The sequence below is a fragment of the Cicer arietinum genome, chromosome 4 (genome assembly GCF_000331145.2).
Source record: "Cicer arietinum cultivar CDC Frontier isolate Library 1 chromosome 4, Cicar.CDCFrontier_v2.0, whole genome shotgun sequence".
Lineage (NCBI taxonomy): Eukaryota > Viridiplantae > Streptophyta > Magnoliopsida > Fabales > Fabaceae > Cicer > Cicer arietinum.
The window spans coordinates 46,580,749-46,593,691 of NC_021163.2; the positions used below are offsets into that span (position 1 = coordinate 46,580,749).

The following is a 12,943-nucleotide window of genomic DNA, read 5'->3' on the forward strand; positions in this document are numbered from 1 at the left end:
CCTTCATCCCACTAATATTCAAACTCATAAACTCAGATTTTTTTTATCTCATTCAATATAAAAATCCAGAAATTTTATCAAACTTATGATCTTCAAACCCAGAAACTATCAAATCTATAACTTACAAATTCAAATCCGTGACACTTGAAAGTTAGAAAAATGAAAAAAAAAATATGTAAATGCATTCTTCTTCTTCTTTAAAATTCCATTGTGAATCAACAAATTTATTTTTTAATTTTTTTTAAATTAATAAATTTATCATGTTCATCCCCTACATCATCACCTTCATCATCAAAATCTAGAAATTTATCATCCATTTAATCCAAAAATTTAGAAAAATCCATCAAATCCATCAAATCCATAATCTTCGAGCTCAACCTTAAATCCAAGAAAACATATCAAACTCAAACATTTCAAACTCAAAACAGGAAGAAATGACATCAAATTAATGATGAACATAAAATTTGAGATTGACGAATTTGAGATTGACGAAGAGTAGTAAATCTTTTTGTTTAGAATCTTTTTATGAATTAACAAAAAAAAAATTATTTTTTTAAATTTAAAATGTTATGGATTTGACTTTTGAGTTATGAATTTAAAAAGTCATAGTTGAAGCTCATAGAGTTGAGTTGATAAATTTGAAGATTAGTGAAACGAAGAAGATGACAAAAATTAACATATTTTAACAGAAATTAATTAAAATGACTAATTTAATTATAAAAAATATAAAATATAACTAATGAATTAAGAAAGAACGAAAAATAATAATTAAAAAACTAAAATAAAATAAAAAAATAAATTAAGAATCTAAAATACACAATTTTTATCAGCACTTGTACAAAAATCTGATAGCCATCTTAGTATGTGTGGAGCAGAAATAGCCACATCAGTCTTCTTCAGTTCAGTGCAGTCTATCACTCAGGTTAACTGAACTAACCACTAAGCAATGTCTTCCTTCGTTGCCAAACTCTCCTCCCTACCTCTTTCTCTCTCCGTTCGCTCATCATCATCATCATCATCATCATCATCACAAGGTACTTACCTACCTACCCTTCTTCTTTTTCTCTTTATGCAATTGCAATCACTTCATTCTTCTTCTTCTTCTTTTGGAAACAAGACTGGAGGAAAAGGTCCAAACCTATCCCTCCAGGTGGCACCTACCCAGCTAAAGATCAATGCAGGTATGTTTCATTCTTTTTTAATCCACACTTCCTCATGTTCCTTACTTTCTTGCATTCAATTCACTTTTAATTTCTTCTTCTTTTTCGACAGTCGTTGCGGCTTGTGTGATACATATTATATTGCTCATGTTAAAAATGCCTGTGCTTTCTTGGGAGATGGAATGTCTAGAATTGAAGTAACTATTTTTTTTTATTTTTTTATTAAATTGAATGCCATATTTTGTATGCCTAATCTAAGTATTGCCTTCATATTCTTATAAGTTTGATGTATTAATGATGGGAAATTTCATAAATTGGCCAAACCAATATAATTCCTTTTCCTTTTCAGAAATTGGAACCCGTTGTTCATGGCAGAGGGCGAAAAACTGATACCTTAGATGAGACTTACTTAGGGGTCTATGAGGAACTGTTATATGCTCGGAAACTTAACCCTGTGGAAGGTATCTTCTCTGAATTTTGAAACTCTTATGTTTCTACATCTGTCTTACTTCCTTGTTCTCATGACTATGATGCTATATCAATTTTGAGCTCTCTAGCACTACCACCGATACTTTTTGGTGAAAGAGTTGTCGATTGTCTGACACCAACACGACACTGGCAATGTGATAACATTCAATTAATTCATTTTATTTCCGGTGTCAGTGTGTTTGGTGTCTGTGTCCATAGATTTTGAGAGTTGAAACTTATCGTATTGTTATGGCGATAAACAAGAGTTGATGTCAATGATTTATTGAGGTTTTGGACTGGCCCAGAGTTAATTGGAATTTAAGGTTTTCTTGACTTGTACAATGCAATTGTGTTTGGAATTGTCCCTCACTTCCAACTAATTTCCTAATTAAATTATTTATGCATTTATGTCTAAGACGCGCATGTTTATTTGATATTAGATCAGGTTTCTATTCTAAATTTTACTTCCTTTTTATAGGAGCTCAATGGACTGGTATAGTAACAACCATTGCAATTGAAATGCTTAAATCAGGCATGGTTGAAGCTGTCATTTGTGTACAAAGGTATTGGAAATAATCTACATGTTTTCATTGGATACATGTTTCTACTGTCTTTCATTCTTAAATCTGACTTTGGTTTCTGCTTATAATAACTTTGGTGTAACTTTGAATATCATAGTGATCCTGATGACAGATTTTCTCCCAGACCTGTTTTAGCAAGGTTTGCATTATTTCATTTTTAAATGAATCCGTTAATTATCTCACTATATAGGTTTACTTATTAAAATACTTTATTTGCTTACATCCTGAAATTTCTTGCAGGACACCAGAAGAAGTGTTGGCTGCTAAAGGTGTCAAGCCAACATTATCTCCTAACCTTAATACCCTTGCACTTGTTGAGGTGTGTGAATCTATAAGTACTGCTTAGTGTTTACATCTTTCAATTGCATGTAGAAACAAATTCATTATGCAAATAAAATTATTGATTCATTTAGAAAATATTTTTTTTTCTTTTTTAAAGAGCTTTCATTGTAATGGATCAAGATTACAAAACACATGGGGGTTCTGTCTAAGGTGTTGTAGTATCTTAATATAATGTGAAGGAAAGTGCCACCAATACTCGCTTTAACACTTTCTTTCCAACACTCACTCTCTTGTTGGGTGAAATTCATGTAGTTCCCATCACTTTAGTGGGACCCAGTCCCAAAATGGTAGGACCTACATGAATTTCAACCAATAAGGGATAGTGTTGAAATAAGAGATAGTGTATAATGTGAAACATCACAAGGAAATGACAATTTACGGCATTTTGACTTTTGCCTTTGATTACACATGTCTGTACTCTTATTTTTCAGGTTATTGTTCAAATATTAGAATTCAGGAGATGCTAATGACAAACACTTTTTTATTTTTATGATTAAGAGAGTATTGAGGATATTTTCTATGAAATTCAATTGTTTTTGCATTCTGTCCGAGTTGTTGCAGTAAATTTATCACATTTTTTGACATTACCTAAGAGCATCTGGTCCTTCAAAAAGTTTTTCATTGTTTTTAATTTGTTCATTGTTTCAAAGCAACCTTTTTATATTCATACTATGGCTGTTTGAGTTTTCATTATTGACAGGCTGCAGGTGTCAAGCGTCTTCTTTTCTGTGGCGTCGGTTGCCAGGTGCAAGGTACAACTACTGTAAAGATATATTCTTTGCTAGTTTCCTGTTACTTTCTCCATTGTGACTGGTTATGTTGTAATGCAGAATAATTTCTTCAATTGCAGCGTTAAGATCTGTAGAGCACCACTTGAATTTGGATAAGCTCTATGTTTTAGGCACAAATTGTGGTATGTTTTAGAATGTTATGCATTTCTTTTGTTAGCTATAAATCTTTTTGCTTTTGAATGTTTTGAATATATTGGACTAATTCTAAAATTCTAATTCTACAGTGGACAATGGACCTAGGGAAGGACTTGATAAGTTTCTAAATGCTGCAAGCGATTCACCTGAAACAGTACTTCATTATGAATTTATGCAAGATTACAAGGTTCTCTTTTGAAAAATCATGTCTTATTTAGTATGGAAGAAAGTTTCTCTCCTCTATATTTTAAAAACAGGACCGACGATCAAACCAGTGAGACCTCCGGATCATCATTTGATTGGTTCAACCGGTTCAACCATAGTTGAACTGGATGGTGAATAAAAAAATTATTAAAAAATTCAGTAAAAAAATTTCCATTGAACCAGACACAATTCAGCCAGACTGTGATATAACCGGGGTCAAACCAACCAGCAAAACTAGCTGTTTCCTGATTGACCTGGCCGGTTTGATCCGATTTTAAACCATTGTCTTTCTTTTGTCCTACCACAATGTTTTGGTCAGGATATGTAATATAAATTGGACAATTTACTATACCAACTGATTCAGTTAGGTTGCTTTATTGCCAAGGTTATATTTCCTTTACTCAGTTTCTGTTTCAACTTTCTGGCAGGTTCACTTGAAGCATTTGGATGGTCGTATTGAAGAGGTAAAAAAACATCCTATATTTTAATATTTCCGTCGGTTCACAATCAGAAAGCTTCATTAAGTTTCAAATTTTAATTTGATCAGGTTCCTTATTTCTGTCTACCAGCAAATGACTTAGTTGATGTTATTGCTCCATCTTGCTACAGGTTATTTTTTTCTTTTACTTATCTGACTTGAAGGCAGTCACGAGTTCGTTTTCGTTTCAATTTCTTATCTGCTCCTTCATTTTATGTTGCACTAATTTGTCAGAATCTCTCTTCTACAGCTGCTTTGACTATACAAATGGTTTAGCAGTAAGTCCTTGTCTTCTCGACTTTCTTGTATTTTTAACATGTGTTATTTACTTATATACAAATTGTTCCCATTATAATTTCTTCACCGGGCCTTTAAATGTTCTAATGTAGCTCAGAACACAAATTAGTTCTGCATACTAATTCTCTTGCTAAAAAAATGAATACAAATTACTAATCTAGTGCAAGTTTTGAAAATTTTATCCAAGTAGTGCAAGTGGTATGTCTAGGAACAATTCCTATTGAACCTGAAAGATCGTATTACTAATGAAAATTCGAAGAACATTACGGAAAATATTAAACAAAATCTACCTGCCAAGTGAACCACCGATATTCAGAGCCATATCATTAGTAGACTTGTTTTGGTTAAGGGTTAGTCTACATTAGTTGTGCCATTTTTTCATGTTAAAAAAACTGTCCTTTTATTAGACAGCATAAAAATTTTCAGGACTTGGTTATTGGATATATGGGTGTGCCAAAATATTCTGGAGTCAGCATGACACAACATCCACAATATATTACTGTCAGGTAAAGCTACTTTTAAGCTACCTAAGTCTCTTTTAACGCTTTTTTCTGGTTCTACATATGTTCTTGAATTTTCATACATGAATGTGTATTTCCCTAAGAAATAATGCATTACTGTTTCTTGATGGAGTGCAGTTTTACTAGAAGTTTATTCTGCATATTTTGTTCTTGTTCTTGAAATGATAGGAATGAACGTGGTAGAGAGATGCTGAGTCTTGTCGAGAATTTACTAGAGATTACTCCAACAACTAATGCGGTAAATTATCAGCTTTGTTTCTTTCAATAATAATTGTTCTCTCTCTAAAAAAGTGTGTAATTTGTGCTGTATTATTATTCAGGGAGATAGACGACCATTTGTCATGGAGACTGTTAAGGCTGATGATGAAGCTAAATTCGGTATCCTTAACATTCATTTTGTTATGTATTTATTTTATTTATGTTACTCCTTTTGGTCCCCGACATAGATCCCACATTTAGTGATTGACTTTAGACCAGTGTTGTCAATCGTGAATCACATAAAATAATAGTTTCTTCAAATTCTGCTATGTTATAACACTGTTATAGCTGCTATTTGACAACACTACTCCTGACCTCATGTTCACATGCTTTAGTTATTATATATATATATATATATATATATATTTATGATAATTAATTTATGTAGATTTATCTCTCCATGGGTGAATGCAAGTTACCATGTTGTTACCTTGAGTATCTTCTCTCTATATTTGTTTTGATTAACCCTGAATATTTAATTATTTTTCGTAAAATGTCTGATTTATTCAGGAAGAGGTCCTTCTCAGCCTGCCCCAAAATTTGTTGGAAACTTGCTGGCATTTATACTAAATTTGGTAAAAGGTTCTTACACAATTTTTCATTGATATATATACAACATTAATATGCTTAACATAGTGAAATTTTTGTTTCTTGGCTTTGTCTCTATGCTCAGATTGGTCCAAAGGGTATTGAATTTGCGCGTTATTCACTTGATTATCATACCATTCGGAACTATTTATACGTAAATCGATTATGGGGAAAGGAAAGGTATGTGTAGCATAATTTTTTGGCCAACCTCACTTTGATTCAAAAGTGTGATTTGTTTATAATATTGTCGAAATATAAATTCTTGCAGGGCTGACAGGCACATGCCTTCATATGCTAAGAAAATTGTGGATCTCTACAATCAAAATGGTCAAATCGAAAAGATGCTCTCCAAAAAGTGACTTGAAAAGGATTATATGTTCCAAATATGCATAGATGTGACTTCAAAATATGCATTGAGTCTCTATTTTCATTTTGCATTTCACTCATTGTGAATAATCAAGAAGTCATAACTTATATAGTGGAGAAAAGACCACTATATAAGCTTGTTCAATGGACACCAGATTCAAAGAGTAGTGATTAGTAGGTTACATAGCTTATGAAGAACAGGGATAGTGTATTTTGTGAATATATGAAGATTTGGTTTGCTATGCATGTAAAACTGCTTTGTGAGAGTGGTAACAAGTATAAAATGCTAGGAGTAATTTTATTTTGTTCCTTTTGTGGCATCATATTAAAACACTTGGCTGAACATTATCTCTTAGTAAAATAAAGCCAAAAATACACCTATGGTCCTTCTTTTAATTCAATTACCGATTAGGTCCTTTAAGTTTATTTTATCTTGATTTGATTTTTTAAATTATATTTTGTTTGCACCGTTAGTTTTTTATTTCAATTTCAACAACAATTAGTTCAATTGAAAGTTTTGATAATTTGAAATTCTACTAAATGCTACAATAATATGTCATTCATATTAATACTTTAAAAATTATTTATCAAATCTTATAAATGGTCTATATTTCTTGATTTTCTCTACAATTTAATTAATGTATAAACTTAATAACAAAATAATAAAAATATATCTACTTAATCAATGTCTTAACTTATTTAACATGTAAAGTACCTTGGACAATCAACGTGGTGTGATATTTTGATTAAATCTTAATATTTTATGACAGTAATTAAAGAAAACTTTCAAACTTAAAAGAACACTAGTATAATTTAATATATCTTAAAGGCTTCCAAATGAATATAACTTAAAAAGACCGAATCGAAAAAAATAAACTTAAAGTAGCTAAGCGAAAAATAAAGTTAAACTTAAATGACTAAAAGTACACTTTTGAATAAAATAAAATTTTGTCAATTCATATCCCAGAACAACTTATGTGCGAATCTTGTTTTTCTCGACTTTAGTGAACTTTAGGACTCGACTCACGTAAATCTTCAAATCAGAGATAGCTTTTGTATGTCATGATTTAGAAGTTATTTGTTCTTCTATTTTGTTTTAAAAAAATGGTAATGTGACATAATTTACATAACGTTGCATATGATATAAAGATTAATACTATGAAATCACAATAAAATCATGTAAAAACTTAAATTTTAACTTGAATTTTTTGTTGTTTTTGTAATTTAATGAATGACATGAATATTATGAAATTGTAGGCCTCGTCGTTAAAAGTATGTTAAGTGAGTCATTATTTTTTTATTTTAAAAATCTAAAGAAGGAACAAAAAAATATGAACTTTTAAAATAGGAGATTAATTATGTGAATTTGTAAAAATAAAAAAAACTAAAACTGCAATTAAATCATTATTTTTTTCATCAATTATATTCATACACATATCTAATTAATTGACGAAATCTAGAATTATTGAAAGATAATATTGAAGACATAAAAAATACATTAAGAAATTTAACAATTTTGATATAAATGAAGATCCTAACTATATTTTACTCAGCATTATAATTTTAAACGACCTAAAGGCAACTTGTAACATTGTTATGACAACAATCATTCGGGATATTTTTATAATAAAAAAATGATATTTATTAATTTAAACCGATAAAATACATTGAATTTTTTCTACAATTGTAAATTTGCTATTGAATCAATTGGGTGATGTTGTCTACTCTGCTTACACTTGTTTCGTTTCCTTTTTGACTGTATGTGCATAACTTTGTTTTTATGTTTTTTTTCTTGTTTTTAATTATTTAATTTTTATCATAATTATTTTTAAAATCATTTTTATGATTAATCATGTCGATTATATAAATTTTTTTACATTAACAGTACATATAAATTAAACTTTTATCTTCAATTCTTTAATGCATATTTGCTAAATGCTAAATTCAATGTATAACTTTTTGTGAATTAAACAAGTTTTTTTCATCATTAAACTATTATCGTGATTTTGGTTTATAGATAATTTTTTTTATGATTTCGATTAATGATGCCTTTGTCCTATTCTTTGTTTACCCTCAAAGGAATTGGTTATTATTTGTGTAAGTTCGGCATATACATGGTGTGCTATTTATGCATCGTGTATTAACACTTTGTACAATTATTTTCTTTGCCCTCGTTGTGCTTAGGATTGTTGTTCATATATATATTTTAGTTTTTTTTAAGGGCCCATTTACTTCTTGGTGTCATAATAGAAGTGTATGAAAATGCATTTTAAAAATATATCGAATATATGAAAATTTTAAACTACTATTTTTTAGTGTTACCTAGTCTTTTTGTTAGCTTTCATCTTCTCTTTTTTAGGAACAAAACTTCATATCCCTCTATTACAATTAAAAAAGAAAGTTGATTGCCAAATGTCATTCCAACCATCTACATACAAACTATAAAAATTGAAAATAAAAATTACAAATATTGGTAGAAAGAAAATGAGCCCTAATATTTAAGTGTAAAGTATAAAAAATAAGCTTTGCGCCTCTATAGTAGTATGAACTTTTTTTTCGAGTGATTGCTCATGCATCATTCAAATTTACTACTAAAAATACGTTTGACAGTGTATTCGCATAAATAACACTGAAGCGTATTTCCAATAACAATTAACATTTTTGTGAGAGATGGGAGATCAATTATTATGATTTTTTATTTAAGTTATTGATTAGAGAAAAATAAAGTAAAGTAAATTGAATTATATTGATAATTGAGAGAATTTGAATTACATCAAATATTACATAGACATATATGATTAATTAGATAAACAACTAACTAGTGTAAAATAACTAACTAGTCAATATAACTTATAACTAATTAATTTAACTAACTAATCAACTAAAATATGTAAATATCTTCTTAAAGGTAGAACATGTTTAATGCACTTCAAATATGAAAATCTTAAGAAAGAAATGCTATAAAAGACACCGACTAAAAGAAATTTGAAATGCACAAAATTAATTAGCTAAAAGAATTTGAAATATTGAAATTTATCGACGAAAAAATATTAATTTTGTGCTTGACTATCCATATTATGAATAGAAACAAATATGTATAGAATTTAAAATGTCAATTAAGACTAGAAAGAATAAAATTCTGTTTAATCATTCAATATATATTTTGCATATAAATTGAATACCAATAAAAATAAAAATGATTATTTTACTTAATCATCCATGTTTTATGGATATAAATTTAAATGTTAATTACGACTAAAAAAATGAATTTTTATTTGTTGGTAGTCTTAATTTTTTTTAATTTAACTATTTAATTTAACTAATTAGCCAATTAAATCATTACATAATTCAAGGAGAAGTGAAAATTAATCATTACTACAAAATATTTATATATAATATGTCAATTGCTTCAACATAATAGAGGACTAAATGTATTGCGGTATTTCATGATAACTATCTAAATCTTGATATCACTAAATTGACTAACGCATTGCCAAAAAAGTAGTCGAGCAGTCAAGAATTAACATAACTTAGAAAGAAAAAAAAAACTTAAATCTTAATTTAAATGATAAATATACGGTTATGTTTAAGATAATTATTAAATAATAATATAAAAAATTAAAATTACATCCAAAATTATAAACGATATTAATTTTAAAATAATTATTTATTAAAATAATATTTATTGTGAGGTAGAAGAAATTCATATGTATATATTAAAAATAACTCATTTATTTTTGACTAAATAGTTAATCATTTCTGAAAGCTGAAGGATAATAATAATATTACAGGTTAAATTACACTAGTGGTCCTTTAACTTAATTTTAGGTAACGTTTTAGTGCTTTATCTTTTTTTTTCCGATTTAGTCATTTATTCCTAAAAATATCAAATAAAGTATGAAAATATGAGTTTATTTGAAGATTTGCATTACGAATTTGATGAAATTTGTATTATATTGAAGAATATAATTAATTTTATGAGTTTTGATTGAAATTTTTTTTGAATTTTTGTATAAAAAAGGATATCATTGTTGAAATTTTAAAACATAAAATATCAAATTGTCACTTAAAATTAAAATAAAGGACCAAGTCGGGAAAAAAAAAGATAAATGACTAAAACGTTATCTGAAATTAAGTTAAGAGACCACGAATGTAATTTAGCCTAATATTACATATCTCTCTGTTACTATTATTATTAGAATTATCCAAAAGAAATATAATATTTTTAAGTTTTTAGTAAAGATTAAAGACACACATACTCACATGCTGTTTCTTCTCCAAAGTCATGGTTCAAAACAAAACAACCATGTTAACAAAGAGAATCTACCATGTATCTAAAGTACATGAACCATATCTAATTTGCAAAGACCACAATTAAAGTAGTTTATAGTTTGTCTCTTATCCATATAAATCTGCCCGATACACTGTCAACCGACTTAACCGATCAAGGAAATGGGTCACATTTTATGCTTCTCGGTTTTGCTTGGATATGGATTTTTCGGTCCTTAGGGGAATCACTCCTAACCAAATAAGTTGATACTACTAATGCTTGTTCTATTTTTTATTTATTTAATAAATCAATATGATATAATAAATTAATTTAAAAATATTATTATATATTGTTTTTTTAATTAAAAAATAATAATTTAATTAGAAATTAGTAGAATATGATAATAACAATAATTTATCTTTATAAATAAAATATAAAAATTAAAATCTAATTAAATATAAATAAAAAACAATAGAATTTAATATTAAATTTTAAAATTAATAATTAATTTTAAAAATATGTACGATTTTATAAAAAAAATAGTTTTCATGACTGTATACTATGTGAAAATTGTTATAGTATATAAATTTATCTCAAACTATTCCTGACTACTACCTGCACACCCACATTCTCTAAAGAAAATAATTTATACAAACTTAAAATATTTTTGACTAATATGCATCTTATAACAAAATTAAAATCCATAAATATAGCATTGGCCTCCTTCTTTCTTTGTAAATTTAAAGGATATGAGACTATTTTAATATTTATTATTTTAATCAATTCCAATAAAACTCTCTTATAATTGTTACCATAGTCAAGGTGTATACTAAGCTATTACATGATAGAGATCAAAGTAAGAAAAATGCATAATTAGATCAAAATTGAACTTATATGCTTGTAAAAGAAAAAACTCATCATGTATATTGGAACCAAAATATTTATTGATCGAGTATAAACAAGTTACGTATCGATCACTTGAGTCAGATAAGTTACTATGAGCATTAAAAATTAACTCTATATACAATTTCTGACAATTGTATAGCTCTCATAAATATTATGTCTGATCTTTTTATATTTACAACATTTATTAATTATCTATATATATACATATGCTCATTCAGTAAAAAAAATTCTAGAGAGTAACATGGAGGAATGGGCTTTTGATGGTGATAGATATTCAGTTAGAATAAGAAGGGGGATAAGGGTGGTGCCATCCCATGTGTTTTCCTATATAAAGATAAATGTGATGTTTTTTTTTTTTTTTGTTGCTGAATAAGATAAATGTGATGTCTAAGTTAAAGGTTGCATAGCATTTATGATAACCTTGGAAGTTCTATAGTTTGAGTCGACAAAAGAAACAGTGTGCTATTGCAAATTGCAGGCTGCAATTAATGTATATGGGTTCCAAATTCTAATAGTAAATCTTTGTTCTTTTAAATTGATATTGAACAATGAAGAAATCAATGTCTATAAATAGATGGGCGTTTTCTGTTCCCACAGATTTAGATTCCCCACTTGCAAGTTGCAACTCTGTTTGGTATGCTAAGTACACTACAGATGGGACACACACATAGGTGATGGTATTTTTTGGTCTTAAGCATTGGTTATTAAGAGGAAGGGTTCTCATCAATTTATAGTTTAGTGGAAAGGTAAGTAAAATTTACTTAATAATTATATTTTGATATGGGATCAAAATTGAATATTATGTGATCGATTTGACTTTAGGTGCAATGCACAAATTATTTGTGCTTAGCCATTTGGATGGATGGTATCTATCCTTGCATGAGTGTAAGTGCCAAAGGAGTGAGAATGTAGAAGTCTCACCTAATAAATTATGGTGGCCAAATTGCAAAGCATTATTGTTACAACCTTAAATCCACAACACTACATTTTTAGGGTATTGTTCGCTGTGGATTTTAGTAAGTCCTCATGGTTATGTCATATGTAAAGATGCATCGGTGGAATGTAGAGTAACATTGTTTATAAAACTACCTTTAACCTTTATGAGACTTTTAAGTGTATCATATCAATAGCCTCCAACTAAGGCTAAGGGGCTAAAGGGTTTGTCAGCTCCCACACGTAGCTTAGGCTCTCGTTAGTTCTATTGCTATCGCTAGTGTTATAATTGAACTTGAAGATTATGCAAAAATCTCACTATGATGTCGGATTGATGGAAGAACAATTCCTAAAATGGTGATATATTGTAGAAATCCATGACGTAGGTGGTACCCAACGGTGGGAGTGTACCTACATATATACATTTCAATGCTCAATTTAGTATATTGATTGAGGTGAATGATAATATAAGAATGAGACATTTCTTGATAAGTGAATATGTGAGACTTATGTAGCATGAAAAAGGATGCATTGGGTTGGATCGTCCTAAAAGTCCACTCCAAAACAATTTTGTACTATTTACACACACCAACTATTGAATATGAGGTTTTAGTACAAGACCACCGCACCTGGACTTAAATCCAT

At 28.6% G+C, this 12,943-nt stretch overlaps 1 protein-coding gene across 4 annotated transcripts; it reads left to right on the forward strand.

Annotated features, from left to right (window-relative positions):
- The first annotated feature begins 856 nt into the window (after positions 1-856).
- LOC101507596 (7-hydroxymethyl chlorophyll a reductase, chloroplastic) lies at positions 857-6,590 on the forward strand. Of its 4 annotated transcripts, XM_012714957.3 has the most exons (19): positions 859-1,034; positions 1,118-1,181; positions 1,273-1,357; positions 1,510-1,621; positions 2,107-2,191; positions 2,307-2,348; positions 2,450-2,528; positions 3,252-3,303; positions 3,402-3,464; positions 3,567-3,664; positions 4,110-4,145; positions 4,229-4,290; positions 4,410-4,437; positions 4,883-4,962; positions 5,146-5,215; positions 5,298-5,355; positions 5,746-5,810; positions 5,909-6,003; positions 6,092-6,590. In XM_012714957.3, the coding sequence occupies exons 1-19, from the start codon at positions 947-949 to the stop codon at positions 6,180-6,182; spliced, it is 1,353 nt and encodes a 450-aa protein (XP_012570411.1). In that variant the 5' UTR covers positions 859-946; the 3' UTR covers positions 6,183-6,590. The 4 variants fall into 4 exon arrangements, with proteins under 4 accessions (XP_027189476.1, XP_012570411.1, XP_027189477.1 ...); XM_027333675.2 differs by lacking the exon at positions 4,229-4,290 and having other exon boundaries at positions 857-1,034; positions 4,291-4,437; XM_027333676.2 differs by lacking the exon at positions 4,229-4,290 and having other exon boundaries at positions 859-1,023; positions 1,113-1,181; positions 4,291-4,437.
- The last annotated feature ends 6,353 nt before the right edge of the window (positions 6,591-12,943 follow it).

Coding starts and splice junctions, on each gene's coding strand:
- LOC101507596 (XM_027333675.2), top strand. CDS start 947: ATGTCTTCCTTCGTTGCCAAACTCTCCTCCCTACCTCTTTCTCTCTCC. Junction 3,304..3,401: donor CGTCGGTTGCCAGGTGCAAG/GTACAACTACTG, acceptor CTTCAATTGCAG/CGTTAAGATCTGTAGAGCAC. Junction 3,465..3,566: donor TGTTTTAGGCACAAATTGTG/GTATGTTTTAGA, acceptor CTAATTCTACAG/TGGACAATGGACCTAGGGAA.